Here is a 22119-nt window from a genome sequence, read left to right as displayed (position 1 = left end):
GTATATGGTCTCAAGGAGCTTCACTATAGGTGGAGAAGACATGTCAGTCTCTCAAGGAATCAGACCCTCCTGTTTTCCAAAAGATGGTATTAGGAAGCCAGTTGGTGTGTTATACCCTCAGTTTACCCCCCTCCCCAACTTCTTTTTTTAGTGGGGGTACCAGGGATTGAACTCTGGGGTACTCGACCACGGAGGCATATTCCCCAGCCCTATTTTGTATTTCATTTAGAGATGAGGTCTCACTGAGTTGCTTAGTGCCTCACTTTTTCTGAGGCTGGCTTTGAACTCGTGATCCTCCTGATTCAGCCTCCTGAGAGGCTGGAATTACAGGCATGTGCCACCACGCCTGGCTACCCAGGACTTCTTAAAGAGCAAAGTACACTGAGGAGGGAAATAGGAAGCAGGAAAATAAAATTTTCTAGTAGAAATACAAAACATATAAAATTGCAAGAGAAGGGAGATATTAATGTCTGTGGTAAGGAGGAGATGGCCCCACACTACCATTTATATACAGACTTTATTTATTTTGATTTAAAGTAACTATGGTTTTGATTAAAATACATTTTTAGGAGATGGAAACTATTGTTGGAAAGTTCCATCTAAATAGTTGTTTATAATCTGGGCTCCAGAGAGGTATAGGCTTGGCTGACTCTCTGCCTGAGCCCTGTAGTGGTAGTCACATTCCACCTCCCTCACCCTCCTAAATGTCACGAATACACACATCTGCCTCACAGGGTGCTGTCAACTTCCTGCATTACAGACCAACTGAGAAGCCATCAAGCTTGTCTGGCATTGCCACATAGCACACACTGAGTTGGTTGATATGCCTCAAGGTCAACTCCCATTAAATAATTCCATGCCAATACTCACTTTCTGTGGAAGGCATGCTTACATGGACAAATCCCTAACTCGTCCCGAGGCTTGAAGTCTTCTAGACATACTGCACAGAGCTGAAAGACAAAGTCACAAATGAGACCAAGTGTCTGGTAGGTACTCACCCAAGCCACAGAGCAGAGCTCAGGCTCCCCAGGGCCAGCCATTTGAAGAAATTTATAGTGTCTCACAACTCTTTACAGGAAAGAAACCACCTGGAATGGTAAGGCCCTCTGAAGAAGATGCCCATGCTCTTCCTGTTGCACATTTAAAGGTGGTAGGCAGATGGAGAGACAGAAAACAAGTACAGGTTCCTTTATTATGTGCATGAGAGAAGTGTGACAGGATTCCTCTCATACATGCAGGCTTCACCTTGTAACTTGCATGTGATCAGGGACTGAGTTTCCCAGGGGATGCTCTGCCTGATCAGCAGCACGGTCCCAGCTCCCAAGTACTCACTGAAGGGCCTGCTCACATCCTGGGCAACTCTTGCTTCAGTTTTTAAGGCACAAATTGCAGTAACATGCTATTTGTAGTTCTTAGAGCTGCCCATGTGGCACTGTCCTTCTATCAGAGTCTGTCTTTGTCAAATTAAATGTTATTACAAGTTTCACTTACCAAATTATGTACATGGGCCAGGATTGCTCTCTGACAGATGGACAGTTTTCACTGCTTTCATACTTAGTGCCTTGGATACATGTATCATCACATTTACCCATTTTACAGATGAGGAAACAAACGTAGCAATAATCATGTTGGAGAGAGGCCAGGCTTGGTGGAGTTGGGGAGCAGCTAGTCCTGGCTGGGGACTCAGGTCTGTTACACTGATGTGTTCCTGAACCCCTTCTGTCTCCTGTTCAATAGCTGCATTCTTCTTTGCTTGTTTTCCTGTTCATCCCCAGGGATCCTGGCTCAGGCTATCACTATTTCCTGCCCTGACAGCAGACATGGTTTTGCTGTGATCAGCTTTTTAACCTGTAATAGTAACCCAGTCTTTCTAGGTTACGTGTGCCTATAGCCAGTGCTGTGAATGTCAGTCTTCCAATACCCCTGTTGTGGCAATTACTGGGGCCTTTTGTGTACAGCAGACAGGATCTTCTCAGGAGGAGAATAGACAAGAGTGCCCTATAAGATTCAGCATGCCACCAAGACTGCAGGAAGGAAGAAGGCAGGATAGGTTGTCTGGCCTGGGCTTGGACACCTACTAGCTTTGTGTTATTACAAGTTGTGGCCTCTGTCCTCATAATTACTGTTCTTTACCTGTAAAATGAGGACATTACCTGTCCTGCTCCTCACTGAACTATATCAGGTTGGAAGGATATAGTAAGGCAGTCTATCAATACCAATTGTCTATTAATGTTTAAAATTTGTGATGAGAGCATTACTTTCAAGTCCATTTTTGTTTTCTGGGGCAGGGTTATCTTTTTGGGCCTCAGCTTCTCATCTATAAAGGCAGAAAATGCCCCCACCTTCTAAACTGGATGAGCAACCCTGTGGCCTTCAAGAGGAAGCTTCCCTCAGCCTAACCTTCTGAAACAGGGTTAGAATTATCTTCTGGAAGTTCAGTACTAACTCTACTGAAGTATGTGAGACACATTGCTCATTTTTATAAATTCAGGATCCAAATTTGTCACCTTTTCAAAATGGAGTTTGTTATGGTTTTTAATGTGCTATTATGTTCTACATAAACAAATTCTAAAATTATATTGGGCTAGTGTTGTGGCTCAGTGGTAGAGCACTTGCCTAGCATGTGTGAGGCACTGGGTTCAATTCTCAGCACTGTAATTAATAAATAAATTAAATAAAGGTCCATCGACAACGAAAAAAAAAATTAAAAACACCCTCAAAAACAAACAAAAACTATAGATGCCTGAAAACAAACAAACAAACAAACAACAACAAATACAACATATACACACAGAAGATAAATCTGACATGGTAAGTGCTAAAGGTGACCAAAAACTAAGGCAATAACAAAAAGACAAAAGCCTCAAACTGGACTTCCTGGAAGATCCCCCAGGGCCAGAGTCATTTAAAAATTTTCCTTTATAGAGCATATTTTGCAAATGACCTTTACTTTCAATGACAGATTGTTTGTATCCAAAGTGATTTTCTATCACCTTTATAAATACTAAGCTATAATTCTCATATCATGATATTTACTCCTTTAAATAGGTATAGAATTCAGCAGGGTTTTTTTTTTGGTACTAGAGATTGAATTGAATCCAGAGGCACTACTGAGCTATATCTCCAGCCCTCTTTGTTTTTTATTTCAGACAGGGTCTTGCTAAATTGACAAGGCTGGCCTCAAATTTGCAATTCTCCCGCCTCAGCCTTCTGAGTCACTGGACTCAGGTATGTACAGATGGGTACCACTGTGCCTGGTCAAAGAACCCTTCCCTCTCTGCTTCTAGTACTGGGCATCAAACCCAGGGCCTTGTCCATGCTAGGTAAGTGCTCTACCACTGAGCTATATTCCCAGCTCCTAAAAGTTTTAAAACACATCCAGAGTTGTAACCCCAGTGATTCAGGAGGCTAATGCAGGAGAATCACAAGTTTGATGTCATCCTGGCCAACTTAATGAGAACCTTTCTCAAAATAAAAAAATAGGGCTGGGATTGTGGCTCAGTGGTAGAGCGTGCACCTAGCAGATGCAAGGCCCTGGGCTTGATCCTCAGCACCACATAAAAATAAATAAAATTAAAGTATTGTGTCCAACTACAACTAAAAAATAAATATTAAAAAAATAAAAGGACTGGGGATGTAATTCAGTAGTAAAGTTCAATCTCCAGAACCAGGGGGGGAAAAATAATATATTAACTCTCTGCCACTATTTAATTCCAGAACATCTGCCTCACCTCCCTTACCCCAAAACACCCATAGCCATAAGCAATCCCTTCCTATTTTCCCTTTTCATCAAATTCTGGAAACCAACCACTAATTCTGTCTTAACGGATTTCTCTATTCTAGACATTTTATGTAAATGGAAGCATAAATATGTGGTGTTTTGCATTTGGTTTCTTTTCCTTGCTGTCTTTAAGGTTCATCCATACTGTAGTACTTCTTTTTTTGGGGGGTTACTGGGGCACTTAACAACTGAGTTATATCCCCAGCCCTTTCTTATGTTTTATTTAAATTTAGGGTCTCACTGAGTTGTTTAGGTCTCACTAAATTACTGAGGCTGGCTTTGAACTAACTCATGATACTTCTGCCTCAGCCTCCCAAGCAACTTGGATCATAGGCCTACACCACTGAGCCTGGCCTTCATTCATTTTCATAGTTAAATAATGTTCCCTTGTATAAATATACCACATTTTGTTTATCCATTCATTGGTTGGTGACCACTTGGGTTGTTTTACATTTTGGCTATTGTGAATAATGCCACTATACATATCAGTATATCTGTTTGATTGCCTGTTTTCAATTCTTTGGGGTATATATGAAGGGGTAGAATTACTGGGTTATAGATAACTATAATAAATTATAGTTATTAATTTTCTGAGGAGCTATCAGACTGATTTCCAAAGTGGCTGAATCATTTTACATTCCTACCAGGACTATATATGGGTTCCAATTTCTCCATATCATCACTAACATTTATTACTGTCTTTTTGATTATGGTTATCCTAGTGGGTGTAAAGTGGTCATTTCCCAAGTAACTAATGATAAATTATTTTTTGGCTATTTGTATGTCTTCCTTGGAGAAATGTCTATTCAAGTCCTTTTGCCCATTTTTTAGCTGACTTATTTTTCTTTTTAGTTATGAGTTCTTATATATTTTAGATATAAATCCCTTGTCAGATAATCAACTTGTTTTGAAAAAGGTGCAAAAGCATTTCAATGGCAGAAGGATGGCCATTTCAATGAATAATGTTGGAGCAACTTCAAGTCCACAGGCGTGAAAAGCACATACTACCTAAATTACAAGTAATGAGAAAAAAATTTGATAAGTTAGAGTTAAATACTTTTATTTTGCAAAAAGCCCTGTTAACAAAGTAGCAAAATATGAAGTCAATACCCGTAAATCAAATACACTTCTATACATCAGCAATGAATCCTCTTTTAAAAAAATTTTTTTTTAAAGAGAGAGAGAGAAAGAATTTTTAATATTTATTTTTTTAGTTTTCGGCGGACACAACATCTTTGTTTGTATGTGGTGCTAAGGATCGAACCCGGGGCTGCATGCATGCCAGGCGAGCTCGATACCGCTTCAGCCACATCCCCAGCCCAGCAATGAATCCTCTGAAAGAGAAATTAGGAAAACTATACCATTCACAATAGCCTCAAAAACAAACCAAAAACCAACAACAACATCAAAAAAACTTGGGAATCAATTTAACCAAAGAGGTGAAAGACTGCTACAATGAAAACTACAGAATACTAAAGAAAGAAATTGAAGAAGACCTTAGAAGATGGAAAGATCTCCCATGTTCTTGGATAGGAAAATTAATATTGTCAAAATGGCCATACTACCAAAAGCACTATTCAGATTCAATGTGATTCCAATTAAAGTTCCAACATCATTCCTCATAGAAACAGAAAAAGCAATCATAATATTCGTTTGGAAAAATAAGAGACTCAGAATAGCCAAAGTAATCCTTAGCAAGAAGAGTGAAGCAGGAGCCATCACAAAACGACCTTAAACTATACTACAAAGCTATGGCAACAAAAACAGCATGGTATTGGCACTGAAATAGACATGTAGACCAATGGTACAAAAAAGAAGACATAAAGACAAACCTAGTTATCTCATATGAGACAAAGGTGCCAAAACCATACATTGGAGAAAAGATAGCCTATTCCAAGAAACAGTGCTATGAAAACTGGAAATCCATATGCAACAAAATGAAATTAAATCCCTATCTCTCACATGCACAAAACTCAACTCAAAGTGGATCAAGGACCTAGGAATTAGATCAGAGACCCTGCGCCAAATAGCAGAAAAAAATAGGCCCAAATCTTCATCATGTCAGATTAGGCCCTGACTTCCTTAACAAGACTCCTAAAGCACAAGACGTAAAATCAAGAATCAATAAGTGGGATGCATTCAAACTAAAAAGTTTCTTCTCAGCAAAAAACACAATCAATTAGGTGAAGGTAGAGCCTACAGAATGGGAGCAAACTTTTACCACATGCCCAATAGACAGAGCACTAATCTCCAGGATATATAAAGAACTCAAAAAAAACTTTAACACCAAACAAACAAATAGCCCATTGGGCTAAAGAATTGAACAGACACTTATCAGAATAAGATATACAATTGGTCAACAAACATGTGAAAAAGTGTTCAACAACTTTAGGAATTAGAGAAATGCAAATCAAAAATTCATCTCCCTCCAGTTAGAATGGCAGTTATCAAGAATACAAGCAACAATAAGTGTTGGTGAGGATGTGGGGAAAAGGCACACTCATACATTGCTGGTAGGACTGGAAAGTGGTGCAACCAATCTGGAAAGCAGTATGGAGCTTCCTTAGAAAACTTGGAATGGAACCACCATTTGACCCAGCTATCCTACTCCTCAGTCTATACCCAAAGGACTTAAAAACAGCATACTATGGGGATGCAGCCACATTAATGTTTATAGCAGCACAATTCCCAACAGCTAAACTGTGGAACCAACCATGCCCTTCAATAGATGAATGGATAAAGAAAATGTGGTAAATATACACAATGGAGTATTACTCAGCATTAAAAGAGAATAAAATTCTGGTATTTGCAGGCAAATGAACGGAGTTGGAGAATATCACACTGAGTGAAGTAAGCCAATCCCAAGAAACCAAAGGCTGAATGCTTTCTCTGATAAGTTGATGCTGATCCACAATGGGGGCGGGGGCATGGGATGAATGGAGGAACTTTGGATTGGGAAGGTAAGGGCGGGTAATAAGGGCAGGAAAGATGGTGGAATGAGATAGACATAATTACCCTAGGTACATGTATGATTGCATGAATGGTGTGACTCTACTTCACGTACAACCAGAGAAGTGAAAAATTGTGCTCTATTCATTTACAATGAATAGTAGTGTATTCTGCTGTCATGTATAACTAATTAGAACAACAATAACAACAACAACAACAACAAAAAAGCCCTGTTAAGATGAAAAGCTGGGAGAATATATTTGCATACCTTTTTATTTTATAGATTTATTATGATTGAGTTATATGAGTTCAGATACAGACTTGCAAATATTTTCCTCCCTATGGGTTGTCCTTTCACTTTCTTGATAATGTCTTTTGAAGCATAATAGTCTAATATTTTGCTAACTTCAATTTATCTATTTGTTTCCTTAGGTTGCATGTACTTTAGTTGTTATATCTAAGAATCCATTGCCTAATCCAAGGTAATGATGATTTATATACTTATGTTTACTTCTGAGAGTCTCATATTATTAAGTGATATATTTGCCTTGATACATTAAGACAAATGAACAGAGAAAATAAAAATAACCTAACTATATGCTGTCTATAAAAAAACTTACTTCAAATATAATTATATAGGTAGACTAAAGATAAAAGGATAGAAAGAGACATACCATACAAACATTAACTAAAAGGAAGCTGGAGTCACTATATTATCAAAGACTTTGAAGCAGGACCAGGTGCAGTGGTGCATGCCTACAATTCTAGAGCCTGGGGAGGCTGAGACAGAAGGATCGTGAGTTTGAAGCCAACCTCAGCAACCACAAGGCAGGTGCCAAACAATTCAATGAGGCCCTTTCTCTAAATAAAATACAAAACAGGGCTGTGGTTCAGTGGTTGAGTGCCCCTGAGTTCAATCCCTGGCAATCCCTCCCCGCCAACACACACAATAAAAAGACACTGAAGCAAAGAAAATTATCAGGGATGAACAGGGATCTTGATAAAAGGGTAAATCACCAAGACATAAAAATCCTAAATGTGTAACAGCCTAAACAACAGTGCTTCAAAAAAATTACTAAATAAATAAATAAAAGATATAATACATTCATTCATACATTAGAAAATAAATATAATAAATGTCAATTCTCTCCAAATACATTTATATATTTAATATAATACTAATCAATACTCAGGTTTTTTTTTTAAATCTTCTATTTCAGTTATTCCCTTTATTTTACTTTTTTTTTAGTTGTAGATAGATACAATACCTTTATTTCACTATTCACTTTTTAAATATGGTGTTGAGGATCAAACCCAGAGCCCACACATACAAGGCAAGTGCTCTACCACTGAGCTACAACCCCAGCCCCAGATTTTTTTTTTTTAACTGATATAGACTAGCTGATTCTATACTTTACAAAGAAGGGCAAAAGAACTAGACTAGTGCTATAACTTGGTTTGTCCCCACCAAAACTCATGTTGAGGCTTGGTCCTCAATGTAATGGTGTTGAGTAGCAATGGGACCTTTAAGAAATGAGACCTAGCAGAAGTAATTAGGTCATGAAGGCACTTCTTTCATGAATGGTTTCATATTTCCTGAGAGACTGGATTATTCTTTTGATACTGGATTAAGTTTAGCACCACTGAACTAGAACCTCACAAGACTGGACTAGTTACTGTAACAAGATTATGAAGCTGTTCAGGTTTCCCTCTGTCTCTCTCTTGCTATCTGACCTTTCTTCTGCATGTGCCTACTTCACTTTTGCTTTTCTACCACACATGGAGCAGCACATGGTCCTCACCAGAAGCAAAGCCAATGCCAGTGTCACGCTCTTGGACCTTCAGCACATGAGCCCAAACTAACCTCCTTTCTTTATAAAGTACCCACCCTCAAGTATTTTGTTATAGCAACAGAAACTAGACTAAGACATCTAACTAAAACAGTTTTGGAAGAGAATAAAGTTAGAGGAACCATACTACTTGATTTAAATTTTTTTAAGTTATTGATAGACCTTTATTTTTTATTTATTTATATGCGGTGCTGAGAATCAAACCTAGTGCCTCACACATTCCAGGGTAAGTGTGCTTCTACCACTGAGCCCCAGCCTCTGCCCCCATACTACTTGATTTTAAGACTTAATATAAAACTACTCTAATCAAGTCAATGTGGTACTAATGAAGGAATAGGCACATAAATTAAGGAAACAGAAGAGAGAATATAGAAATAGAGCCACAAAAATATGGCCACTTTATTTTTTGACAAAAGTACAAAAGAAAATGACGAAAGCAACTTCTCACCATAACTAGAATTTTTTTTTTTTTTATCACAGGTAAAAATTGAAGACAAAGGTACAAAAGAAATTTAATGATGAAGGCAACTTCTTACATAACTAAATACAAATAACAAATAACTAAATACAAATGGCTAGATTCAGCAAAACAAATTGATTAGGAATAGCTGGGGGCACTAATTCTAATATGTAATGAGGCAGTAATTTCCTTTTTTTGGTATTATTAGGTATTGAACCCAGGGCCCCTCACACATGCTAGGCAAGCACTCTATTGATGAGCTCATCCATAGACCCTTTTAAAAAAACTTGTGAGTCAGGATCTTGCTAAGTTGTTCAGGCTGGCTTCGAACTTGTGATCCTTCTGCCTTAGCCTACTGAGTAGCTGGGATTATAGGTACATGTATCATGCCAGCAACATAATACATTTATTCAGGATTAACTTTCTAAAAGTAATTGGTCAAATCAATACTGAAGACTTCTGTTCCCGACAAACCTGGTTTTTCAACTTGTTAATGTACGTCAGAATTAAAATTTCATTTATGTTTATCAAAAAGATCTCAAAGCAGGGCATGATGGTGCAAGCCTATAATCCCAGGGTTCGAGAGGCCGAGTCAGGAAGATCACAAGTTCAAAGCCAGCCTTAGCAATGGCAAGGCGCTAAGCAACTCAGACCTTGCCTCGAATAAAATACAAAAAGAAAAAAATCTTAACTAGAAAAGAGATCACCTTCTATTATTTTATGCTAATTTTGGCCACATGTTAAAATTAACCTTTGGAAAGTTAAATATCCAACAGTAATTGATGCTTAAATTTAATCCAAAACTATAAGTAAACTGCTGTTAAATAGGAATGTATTCAATTCATTGATAAAAAATATGTAAAATGACCCAAGGAGCATCGGATCATTTCAAAGTGTTTAACAACAATTTAAATAATAATTATTATTCTTCAAATAACTTCACAAATTAACTCTCTTTGAGAGTCTGACAATGTAGCTTCACCACAGGCAACACAGGAATAACATTAAAATTAACAGAATTTTTATAGACTATGTGTCTTAATGTCTAGAACAGGATACACACACAAAAGTCTATATTTAAATTACCAGTGAGCATTTGTGAGTCAACCCTGCAACTTAACACTCAGACAATGCCCAGGATTTCTACTGCTACCTTTGTGCCCTTCCCATTCCATCCTTCTGCCTCACTTTCTCACACACCTATCCCTATTAGAAAATCATACTTTGTGTGTGTGTGTGTGTGCACGCGTGTGTGCCATTAGTAGGAAGGTAATACTGAGAACATTTTCAAGGGTGGAATTAGTACAAATTCACCTCAAATAGAAAAACTGATTTATATCTATCTCCTTTTATATAGCATTGATAGTAAGCAGCGTTCCCTTTTGCTATGAAATCTTACATTGGCACCATCCCTATTAAAAACAGTAAATATATTACTCTCTTTAAGTCACACAATTTATCTTTATATGACTTCATCCTCAAATGGTCTATTAAGCAAATCAAAACAAGCCTAAGTTTTTCAGCTTCTGAAAATAAAGTTATTTAAGCACACTATAGCATATCACTTCTATTAGAAAATAGTTTAAGAGAATATTAAAATGTTTATAAAGCAACTTACCTCATGTAAATTCAATTCTTTTACTTTCTCTTTTAATATAACCTGTAAGAACAAAAAATTATTTTGTGCTTATTTAAATTTGTAACTTAAAACATTTTTCATTCCACTTAGAAATATTTATATTTATATATATGTATGTGTATATATGTGTGTGTGTGTGTACATACACACAAATAAAATTTCCTTCATAATTCAGTATTGAAGATAATCTCTTACAATTTGATAGAACATTTTAACAACACTCTTTTAACTTGAGCTCAATATACTATATAATATAAATATATTTAAATATATTCAGTATATTTTAAAGATTAAATTTACCATGTGTCTTGTGACCCAATTAGTTCTATCAATTTCATGTATAAATGATCACCAAGGCCAATTTTACTTTCTAGTTAGCCTATATACAAACATGCTTAGATTGTCAAGATTATGACAAAACTGAGACAAAAGATTTACTTAAAACTAAAATATTCAACTCTGAATCTCATATGAAAACTATGGGGAAGAATGTGGGATTAACCAAGACATCAGTGTGTACATCTAGGGAACAAGCCAATAAATTCAGATATCAAAGATACATGAATAAGGGCTGAGCTGTAGCTCAGTGGTAGAGCACCTGCCTCGCATGTGTGGGGCACTGGGTTCGATCCTCAGCACCATGTAAAAACAAAGATATTGTGCCCGTCTACAACTAAAAAATATTTAAAAAAAGGATACATGAATAAAAAATGGATAGAAAGATATACACTCCTAAAATGATGACATAGTCCTGTTAACATCAGTGTCAATAAGGTTAATGACCCAAACAAGCTGAAGCTGCTTCCCCTCCCTGCCTATATTTAAACTCATATAAACACATACTAAAATTCTAAGGACAACAAAAATTTTATGCTTAGAGCCAAAAGAGAATTAAGGAAAATCTAGGCCCACTGTTTGGTGTCAATGGTAAATGTTAAAGAATGACACAAGGAAGAAAAAAACTACTTTTATTTGGATTTCAAGAAAAGTTGAGTTATTAAAGCACAAACCAGTGAGGAACTATAGAAGGGTTAACAGCTATGATCCAAGTTTGTGGGCTTCTAATTCGAGACCTGAACTAACATTTAAAGTACAAAAGGGAATGATGAGACCACTGTACCATAGCTGGTCATCTCTGAGGAACCGCTATGTCTTTAAATGGAGAAGGAGTTAAGTTCATTTAGCGAAATGTCTCAACTCTATTGATAGAAATGCTAAAATGAAAATATGTAAATCCAGTCTTAGTTTAAAATATGAGTGAAAATAATCTTAGTTCTTAGTTTTTAGGAAAAAAACATGATCAAAATCAATTTGGAGGCTGGGGTTATAGTTCAGCGGTAGAACGCTTGCCTCGCACATGTGAGGCACTGGGTTCAATTCTCAGCACCACATAAAAACAAATAAATAAAATAAAAATAAAGATATTGTGGCTTTCTACAACTGAAAAAACATAAAAAAAGAGTAGATGTTTATAAATCTTAATTAATTAATTAATATATTGAATTAAATTTCTTACCTGTTTGTATGCATAAAATTCTTTGTGGGCTTGATGTCTTAACCTAAAAGACAGAAATGAGCAATGAGTTACTGAGATTTCTAATAATTGAAAAAATTTAAAAATTGATTTTAGTGTTAATTTATATAATTTATGGTTTAAAATACAGTCTTTATCCTAGAATAAACCTAAATGACATCTCTTTTGCCAGGTTAGGAGAAAGTGAATCATGAAATGTTACTCAAATATAAGTTCTATTGATATTTCATTAAGACAAAATCTTAATACAATAAATATTTTAATGAAGATGACAGTTCTTTTTATATTTGCAAATATCTATTTTTTCAATAATATTTGCTATATCACATTTTTCATAAATAAAAATTTAAGTATAACATACATCTAATAAGGTATAAAATCTTGCCAGGCGTGGTGGCACATTCCTGGAATATCAGTGACTCAGGGGGCTGAGGCAGGAAGATTGGGAGCTCAAGACAAGCCTCAGCAACTTAGTGAGGCTCTAAGCAACTTAGCAAGACCCTGTCTCAGAATAAAAAATAAAAAAGGACTGGGGATGTGGCTCAGTGGTTAAGTACCCCTGGGTTCAATCCTCATTACCTAAATAAATAAATAAAAAGTATAAGACCTTAATTATATAGCTCAAAAATTTAAAAATGTATATTCCAGTATAATTATTATCCATATGAAGATAATAAGACATTTATAGTATCCTTGAAGCCTCGGAAATGATTCCTCTCAATCAGTACCTACTCCCCAGAGTTACCCGCATCTTGACTTCTGGTTACTGTTGATTATATCTGTTTTTTGGACTTCACATAAGCGGATCATTTGGCATATATTCTTTTTTGTTTGGCTTTCAGTCTACATCCTTTTTGAGAGTCATCCATGTTATATTCTGTTCTTTTGACTGACATGGTATTCCACTGTGTGCATATAATACAATTTATCCATTCTGTTGTTGAATAAAGCAGCTTCACAAATTCTTCTACTTATCTTTTAGTGGACATACAGATTCATTTCTGATGAGGATATAATTAGAAATAGAAATAGAATTGCTATGTCCACAGTGCTTGAACCAATTTCTACTCCTACAGGCAGTTTCTGAGAGTTCTAGTTCCACATCTTTGCCATTATTTAATGGGCTCAGTTTTAAAAAATTGAAAATTTAAATGTAGTCCAATTCATTATCTTTTCTCCAATTACTGTTAGTTTTTTTTTTGTATCTAGTTAACAAAATCTCTTTCTAGCTCAAGATTAGCAAAATATCTAAATCATAACAGTGCTCCTATACAATACTAAATAAAAGTGATAGTCAAGGGCCTATCAATATTGTCACTATTAAGTATGATGTTTTATTAGGTATTTTGTAGACAGCTTTGATTGAATTTTAAAAACACTCCCTTCTATTCTAGTTTGCTTATTTTAAAAACATTATGTGTAAGTATTACATTTTATAAAATATTATTTTTCTTCCTTTTTTTTACTATTAATGTGGTTATTATATTGCTTTTTGGGGGGCAGTACCGGGGATTGAACCTAGGGCCCTATGCATGCAAGACTAGCACTCTACCATTGAATTTTATCCCCAAACCTACACTTTTTGATTTCTGAATATTAAAACAACCTTCATTCATGGAACAAATCCTATTTGGTTATAATGCATTACTCTTTTTTTTGCACATATATGATTCACTAATATTTTGTTCATGAGAAAGATTGGTTTATAATTCCCTTTCTTGTCATGTACCATCAGACTGTGGAAAGAAAATTATGCTGGCCTCATTACATGTGCTGAGACACATTTCCTCTACTTCTGTTCTTTGGAAATATTGTATAAAAGCAGTATTTTTGCCTAAAATGCTTCAACATAACGAATTCACTGATGAAATTACTTGGCTTGCAAGTTTTTTATGGGAATGCATTAATAACCATTCAATATTCATTACATATAAATTATTCATATTTTCTATTGCTTTTGTCAGTTTTTCTTTTAAAAATGTTATTTTTATTCACATTACAATTAACTATCTTCTAGTGTACAAATCAATAATTTAATCACAATGTTGGTGCAACCAACAGTTGTATCTAATGTTAAAGTTTTCAGCACCCTCCAATAAAACACCTGACACCCATTAGGTAATCATGCTTTCCTTCCCCCTTCCCCATCTCCTGGCAATCTCTAATCCCTCCTCCTATGGATTTTCATATCATGGATATATTCTAGAAAAGAACTCAAACAACATGCAACCTTTTGTGGTTGGCTTTTCAGTGAGTATAATGTTTTCATGTACATCCTAGTTGCAGTATATATCAGTACTTCATTTATGTCTGAATAATATTCCACTACATGTACATACTATAATTTGTTTATGTTGATAGACATTTGGTTGATTATCCATTTTGGCTATTATGGATAATGCTGTTAGAAATATTCTTCTACACAGCTGGGTGTGGTGGGGCACACTTGTGGTACTTATGAGTTGGGAGAGAAGCAGTAGGAGTGCAAGTTTGAGGCCAGCCTCAGCAACTTGGTGAAACCCAGTCTCAAAATAAAAAATAGAAATAGCTAGGGATGTGGCTCAGTGGTTAAGCTCCCCTGGGTTCAATTCCTGGTACCAAAACCAACCCCCCCCCCAAAAATGTCTCGTACAAATTTCTGTGTGGACATATCTCTTCATTTGTCTTAGGTATCCACCAAGGAATGAAAATACTAGGTAATATGATAAATCTATTTAATATTTTAAGGAACTGACAAACTTTTTCCCACAGCAGTGTCACTGTTTTATTCCCCACCAGCTCTTTGATTTCTTGACAATGTTCTTTAGTACACAAATGTTTTTATTAATAATAATTATTATTATCTTTTAGGAGATATCTTACTATGTTTCCCAGGCTAGTCTTAAACTCCTGAGCTTAAGTAACCCTCCTGTCTAAGCCTCCCCAGTTACTGGGCCCCACCTTTTAAAATATTTTACAACTGCATTTTTTTTTCCTTTGGTTGCTTGTGCTTTTTGTACCAACCCACTGCCAATCTGAAGTCATGAATATTTACCCCATGTTTAAGAATTTTATAGTTTCAGTTCTTAATATTTAGGTCGCTGATCCATTTTGAGTAATTTTTAAAATTATTGTGTGAAGCAGGGGTTCAACTTTAGTCTTCTGCATGTGAATATGCAGCTGTCTCAGCACTACTGGTTTAAAAAACCAATTCTTTACCCACTGAATGATTTTGGCATTCTTATTTTAGATGTTTAGGTTTATTTATTATGGACTCTCAATTCTATTCTTTTGGTTTATGTTTCTTTCTTTCTTTTCTTTTCTTTTTTTTCTTTTTGGTACCTAGGATTGAACCCAGGGGTGCTTAACCACTGAGCTACATCCTCAGCCCATTTCAAATATTTTATTAGAGACAGACCTCACTGAGTTGTTAAGTGCCACACTAAGTTGCTGAAACTGGCTTTGAACTTGTAATCCTTCTACCTCAATCTCCAAAGATGCTGGGATTACAGGTGTGTGCCACTGAGACAGCTAAATTTCTATCTTTAGGCCAAAATGACAATGTATTGATTACTGTACGTTTGCAGTAAGTTTTAAAAACAGGATAGGTAATTCTTTGTATTTTGTTTTCTTTTTCAATATTATTTTGACTATTTGGAACCCCTCATAGTTCTAAATGAATTTGAGGAATAATCTTTCCATTTCTGGAAAAAAGAAAAAAAGTCATTGTAATTTTGATAGGAATTGCATTGAATCAACAGCTTGGAAGAATACTACTATCTCAGCAATATTGTCTTTAAATCCATGAACCTGGGATGTCTTTCCATTTATTGAGTCTTCTTTAATTTCTTTCAGCAATGCTTTTAGTTTTCGGTATACAAGATTTTCACCTCTTGGGCTGGTGATGTGGCTCAAGTGGTAGTGTGCTTGCCTGGCATGCGCAGGGCGCTGGGTTCGATCCTCAGCACCACATAAAAATAAAATAAAGATGTTGTGTCCACCGAAAACTAAAAAATAAATATTAAAAAATTCTCTCTCTCTTTCTAAAAAAAAAAAAAAACATTTTCACCTCTTTATTCCCAGGAATTTTATTATTTTGGATATTATAAATAGAATTGTTTCTTTAGGTTTTTTGATAATGTTATTCAAATTATCTATATGCTTACTAGTTTTTGCTTCTTTACTAAAAAATGTGTACAGTACATTTTCATATAAAGAAAAGAGATAAACTCTATTAGAATTCATTAAAATGAGGCTTGATTTGTAATTTCCTTTTGCTTAACTGAATCTTTTCATTGCATCTGAATATTTTCCCAAAGTAGAACTTGTTACTTCCACTCATAAGAGGGATCAATTATGTTCCCCTTTCTTCAATCTGTGGCTCAAACTCCATCTATTCTAGGAAATTCTCAAATTAACTCCCCTTATTGACTACTCCTTTAAGTCCCACTAATTATTAATATTTTAGATTATACTACTTCATTTTGCATTACTAAATAAATATCTTAAAAATATGTAAGAGAACATGATTAACAATGCTGAACAGTGCTGGAGAAAATGACAAAACCATGTAGATTATGGCCACTAAGACTATTCTCAGCCTGCCACTCCACATTGTTCTCTAATCCTTCTATATGTTCATGGTTAGAATCCTAAGCTTCCATGCAGTGATTGATTCAAACCCTTGCCACTCTTTAAGTTTAACAGTACCACATTCTCTCCATCATTTTCTTTTCTTTTCCCTTTCTTCTTTTTCTTTTTTTGCAGTACTAGGGATTGAATTCAGGGGTACCCAACCACTGAACTACATCCCCAGCCTTTTAATTTTTTATCTTGAGACAGGGTCTAAGTTGCTGAGAGGCTGGTCTTGAACTTGCAATTGCTTGCCTTAGCCTCCAGAATATCTGGGATTACAGACATGCACCACCTCCCTATCATTTTCAACTGTAATTTTTTATTTCACAGGAAATAAAGGAAGACTGCCACGTATGCAAACTCTCTCATTCCCAGACTTACTGACTTACATGAGCAATTATTCTCTACAGGTATTCTGTTTAGGACTATATCACTGTATTCCTTAGGTTTGTCTCTTTGAACATACATGATTTATTCTTTCTCACAAATCCTCCACAACTAGCTGGTTTCTATCTTTAAAAACAAAAAATAGGGGCACTGGGCTTGACCCTCAGTACCACATAAATGTAAAATAAAGATGTGTCCACCTAAAACTTAAGAATGAAAATACACACACACACACACACACACACACACATATACAGGTTAGTTGGTGGTGTATGCCTGCCTGTAATCCCAGTGACTCAGGAGGTTGAGGTAGGAGGATTGTGAGCTCAAGACCAGCATGAACCAGTATAATGAATTGGACATAACTTTCCTATGTTCATATATGAACATATGACCAGTGTAACTCCATATCATGTACAACCACAGGAATGGGAAGTTATACTTCATGTATGTATGATATATCAAAATATTTTCTACTGTCATGTGTAACTAAAAAGAACAAAAAATTTTAAAAAATAACAACTTTTTTTTAAAAACGGCAAATCTTTAAAAAGAAAAAAGACCTGCATGGTCAATTTAGTGAGATCCTGTTTCAAAATAAAAATGGGCTGGGCATCCAATCCTCAGTAACACACACACATACACAAACAAAAAACAAACATCAAAATACTTCCTTGATTTTACAGCCTCTGCCCCTCCCCTAAACCTAATAGTTCTTCAGCCAAATTTCTTCAAAGAGATTATATGTCTTGTATCCATTTTCACTCACTAGTCAGGTTTTGCCACATTATAGCTTGCCTTCCTTTACTCCCCTATCCTGAGCTTTTCTAAGACTATGGATACAAACCTAATTGTTCAAGGTGATGGGAAATTTTCAAATCTTACTGGACCTCCCTGGGAGCAGCTGACACAACTGACTCAATCCATTGAAATCATACTTGTGGGGCACCTCTTTCATGATTTTCCTCTTATCTGCTGCTACACCTTCCCAGTCTTCAGCTCCAAAAAGCTGTTTCCCCCCAATATTTTTTAGTTGTAGACAGACACAATACCTTTATTTTATTTATTTATTTTTATGTGGTGCTGAGGATCGAACTCAGTGCCTCACAAGTGCCAGGCAAGCACTCTACCACTGAGCCACAACTCTAGGCCTCCAAAAAGTTCTTTGAAGAATATCATATAAAATTTTATATAGTCTCAGTCTTGGTTTTGAAAATTAGGCACTATTAAAAAACTTAAAAAGTAAAAATGCTTAAATAATTATGAGTCAATCAACATGAATCTTTACTGGCCAAATCTATTACCCTCTCAACTGCAGTGTTACCTTTTGTCAATTGTCTCTACATGTACTATTGGTAATGTAGAATATGTAGTGGTTTTTGTGGATAACCAATTATCTGACTACTCAACTAGCTGGACAACAACTGGGAGTTTAAAATCTTCTTGAGGGACCACAAGGAGCTTTTTTAAAGGCATGGGTCTTGTCTTGGACACTGCTGATCCCTAATGACTTTAGCTAACAATGATGCAACACCCTTTCAAAAAACAATTTGAAATCCCTGTGAAAATATATATATATTTTTGAAAACAGACTATGATGTAAGTATAGTTGGACCAGGTGCTCATATGGAGGACAAATTAATAAAGACAATTTTCTCCTATAAGAGACTTAACAGTAAATGGAACTGAAGACTGCATAAAGGTGTATTACTGATTAGTAACTCAGAGAAGATTAAAACAATAAGCATATTAAATTTTAGAAAATTTGCCATTATCACATTTAATTTTAAATATTTTAAAATCTGAGGGTAGGACTGGGGTTGTGGCTCAGTGATAGAGAGCTTGCTTAGCATGTGTGAGGTACAGGGTTTAATCCCCAGCACCCCATTAAAAAAAAATTAAATAAACAAAATAAAGGTATTGTGTCCATCTACAGCTTATATATATATATATATATATATATATATATATGTTATATATGAATATCTACAATATAATATATATATGAATATTCATATATAACATATATATATGTATACACATATTTTTATATATGTGTATATATTCATATATATATACATATATAAAAAAATCTTAGGATAGAAACTTGATTGCTTAACATATTCTGAAGTAACATAAAATGAAAATTACCTAATCAAGTAGCAACAGAAGAGTAAACTAAGGATGAAGACAAATATAGCAGTGCCAAAAACCACAATATATATGTTGAGAGGCAGATTCTGGAATCCAATATTAGGCATCCTGAAGTTGTAATGTGGGAAATCTGAGCTCATGGATAAACTGTAGGGGAAGAAAAGAATGGAAAAGAATTAGGTATAAAGACTAAGAACCAAGATGTATAGAGGCAAAAGTTTTCTAATGCTTGACTTCATTTGAAACAAGTATGACAGACAGACATTCATTCATTGTATCACATATTTACTACATGCTTACTTACCTGGCATTATTCTAGAGAATAGAGATCCTGTGAAAAAGCTCTGCAAGTTGCATTCATTCATTAAGATATTTCACTGAAATAATGCCAATAATCAATAAACACAAAAATGTTCAACCTTAAAGAAGTGCAAAAAGGAAAAAAAAATCTTGAGAATTTTCAAACTTTAACCTTTGACTTAATAACTCTTAAATTCCTAATATTTATAATAGTAAAAGTATTAAATAGTAATTATTATAGTAATTAAATAGTATTAAATAGTAATAGTAAAAGCATTAAAAACTCAGACCAGAAGCAGTGGCTTCAGTGACTCAGAAGGCTAAGGCCAAGAGGATCGAAAGTTTGAGGCCAGCCTCAGCAATTTGGCAGTGCCCTAAGCAACTTAATAAGATCCTGTCTGAAAATACAAAATAAAAAGGACTGGGGATGTAGCTCAGTGGTAAAATGCTCCTGGGTTCAATCCCCATTACCAAACAAACAAACAAACCCCAAAACACCACCCAAACAAAACAATATCTAACTTAGATATCTTACAAAGAGATGATTAAGCAATTACATCATATGTTATTATTTTATGGAGTCATTAAAGCTGATGTTTTTAGTTAATTTTAATTCAAGAGAAATAAAAATATGTGGGAAAAATGAAACAAAGGTTGCACATAAAATATGAAACTCATTTTGCAAACACAAATGTGTGTGTGTGTGTATATATATATATTATGAGTCAATCAACATGAATCTTTACTGGCCAAATCTATTACCCTCTCAACTGCAGTGTTACCTTTTGTCAATTGAGAGAGAGAGAGAGAGAGAGAGAGAGAGAGAGAGAGAGAGAGAGAGAGAGAAAGCCTGAAAGGCAACATATCAAAATACTAATAGTGGCTTAGAATTTTATTCTCTTCTTTTTAAACATCTTTTATCAAGTCAGGCTCTGTACTAATAATTTTACTGGCATTATTTTATTTAATCATCACATCAAACTTTTCTAGTGGGTACCACAATTATTCCCTGTTTTATACATGAGGAAACTAAAGCTGAGAGTGTTTTGGTCACACAGTCTGGTCAACTATGTAGAGGAGCTTGGGTCCCTCCAACTCCAAAGCCAGTGCTCTCAATCAATTTGCTCTACTACCTTTCTTGTATTACTTTTATAACAAGAAAAGAGCCAATGTTTTTTAAAATATTAAAAGGGGACTATTTCTGTAGATTTGCTTGGTAATACTTAATGATCACTACTAAAGTTAAAATTTTATAAATGGAACCTGACTCCTCATTTAGGTGATAAGCTATAGTGATAAAATGACTTATCACACCTTCTCACTAGAACTTCCCTTGTCGTTGATTCCTCACAGAATAAAAAACTCCTGCGAAGCCTGCTTATTAAGACAAAAGATGGACAACTGAATTATAACTATGACTATTACCAAAATCAGAACAAAAAAACCTTACCAAGAAAATAAAACTACTTTTTTATGCATAGAAAATTTTAAAATTTAGACACATTTAGTGTTCTTGTTACTTCTCAGAATTATATCATATTTACACTGTTGACACCATTGAGATGGTGGGGCTGTTTCTGAAATGTAAGTCTTATCATTACTTAAAATTTCCAGTCCCTAATATATTTTTTCCCCCTGCCAAAGGCATAGAAAGAGGTTTATTTAGGAAAGTAGATATACATTCAAAGGAGAATGTGGGCAATCTCAAGAGAGATGCCTTTGGAGTAAAGCAAGGAATAAGTATTTTAGGTAGAATGCAGGCTATCTCCAGAAAGAGAGACAGTAACCTGTTGATACGGTTTGTTAATACTTACAAAGGGTTAGTACTAGGAGCTGAACTAGAGGTGGAGCTAAGGTGGAATTATTTTGTGTTATTTCTCTTGTGACAGTGTATTGCCTCATTTTATAAGGTGCCCCATAATTTTGTGCTAGTTTTTCTTGTGCTTGTGCATTTCTCTTATTTTACAAGGGAGGCCAAGGGTAATGTTGCTTAGAAGTTAGAATTGTTCCAGTGTGCTTTCTGCATTTCAATTGCTCATGAGTGTTTCCTTTGAGACCTCTTTTTATCCCAAATTTCTATCTTGCCCTGCATCCTACCCAAGGCTTTGATCCCTTATTCTTAAGGCGTGCAGAAGGGGAAAAGTTCAGCTTTTGTATCTACTTTAGGCTGATATGAGATGTTGTTCTAACCTACCCAGGGACATAAAGTCTCTTCCTGCCTCATCTAATGGGACAAAGAGAGATTGGTCTTAGTTGTTGGAATATGTTGGAATCCTTGTCTTGTCATGCTTTTAATATGGAATTGTTGTAATCTGGAAAATACAACTTTATTAGGAGGCTAAAAGGCAAGGGCTGATCAATAAGAGAAGAAGTATAATTACCAGAGGTCCTAATAGTGATAACAGCTAGATGGGGCTAATTAAGTAAGCTTTAATAGTTTTATTTGCTTAT

General features: G+C 35.3%; 1 protein-coding gene across 3 annotated transcripts in view; it reads right to left on the bottom strand.

Annotated features, from left to right (window-relative positions):
• Rnf24 (ring finger protein 24) overlaps positions 1 to 22119 on the bottom strand; it is a 79624-nt gene that overhangs the window by 5749 nt on the left and 51756 nt on the right. For 2 of the 3 annotated variants that reach the window (XM_046434018.1, XM_046434019.1), the window contains 4 exons: positions 19366 to 19515; positions 12196 to 12238; positions 10659 to 10700; positions 871 to 950 (listed from right to left, as the gene is read on the bottom strand). In XM_046434018.1, coding sequence (XP_046289974.1) covers positions 871 to 950; positions 10659 to 10700; positions 12196 to 12238; positions 19366 to 19515 — 315 coding nt within the window. Of the gene's footprint in view, positions 1 to 870; positions 951 to 10658; positions 10701 to 12195; positions 12239 to 19365; positions 19516 to 19672; positions 19820 to 22119 lie in introns of those variants that run through there. The other variant, XM_058575328.1, reaches the window with a different exon arrangement.

Source organism: Marmota monax, unplaced genomic scaffold (genome assembly GCF_021218885.2).
Source record: "Marmota monax isolate L192 unplaced genomic scaffold, Marmota_monax_Labrador192_F-V1.1 WCK01_AAM20220418_F8-fsc00014, whole genome shotgun sequence".
NCBI lineage: Eukaryota > Metazoa > Chordata > Mammalia > Rodentia > Sciuridae > Marmota > Marmota monax.
The sequence above is the reverse complement of the archived record's forward strand: the minus strand, read 5'-3'. Positions and strand labels throughout refer to the sequence as shown.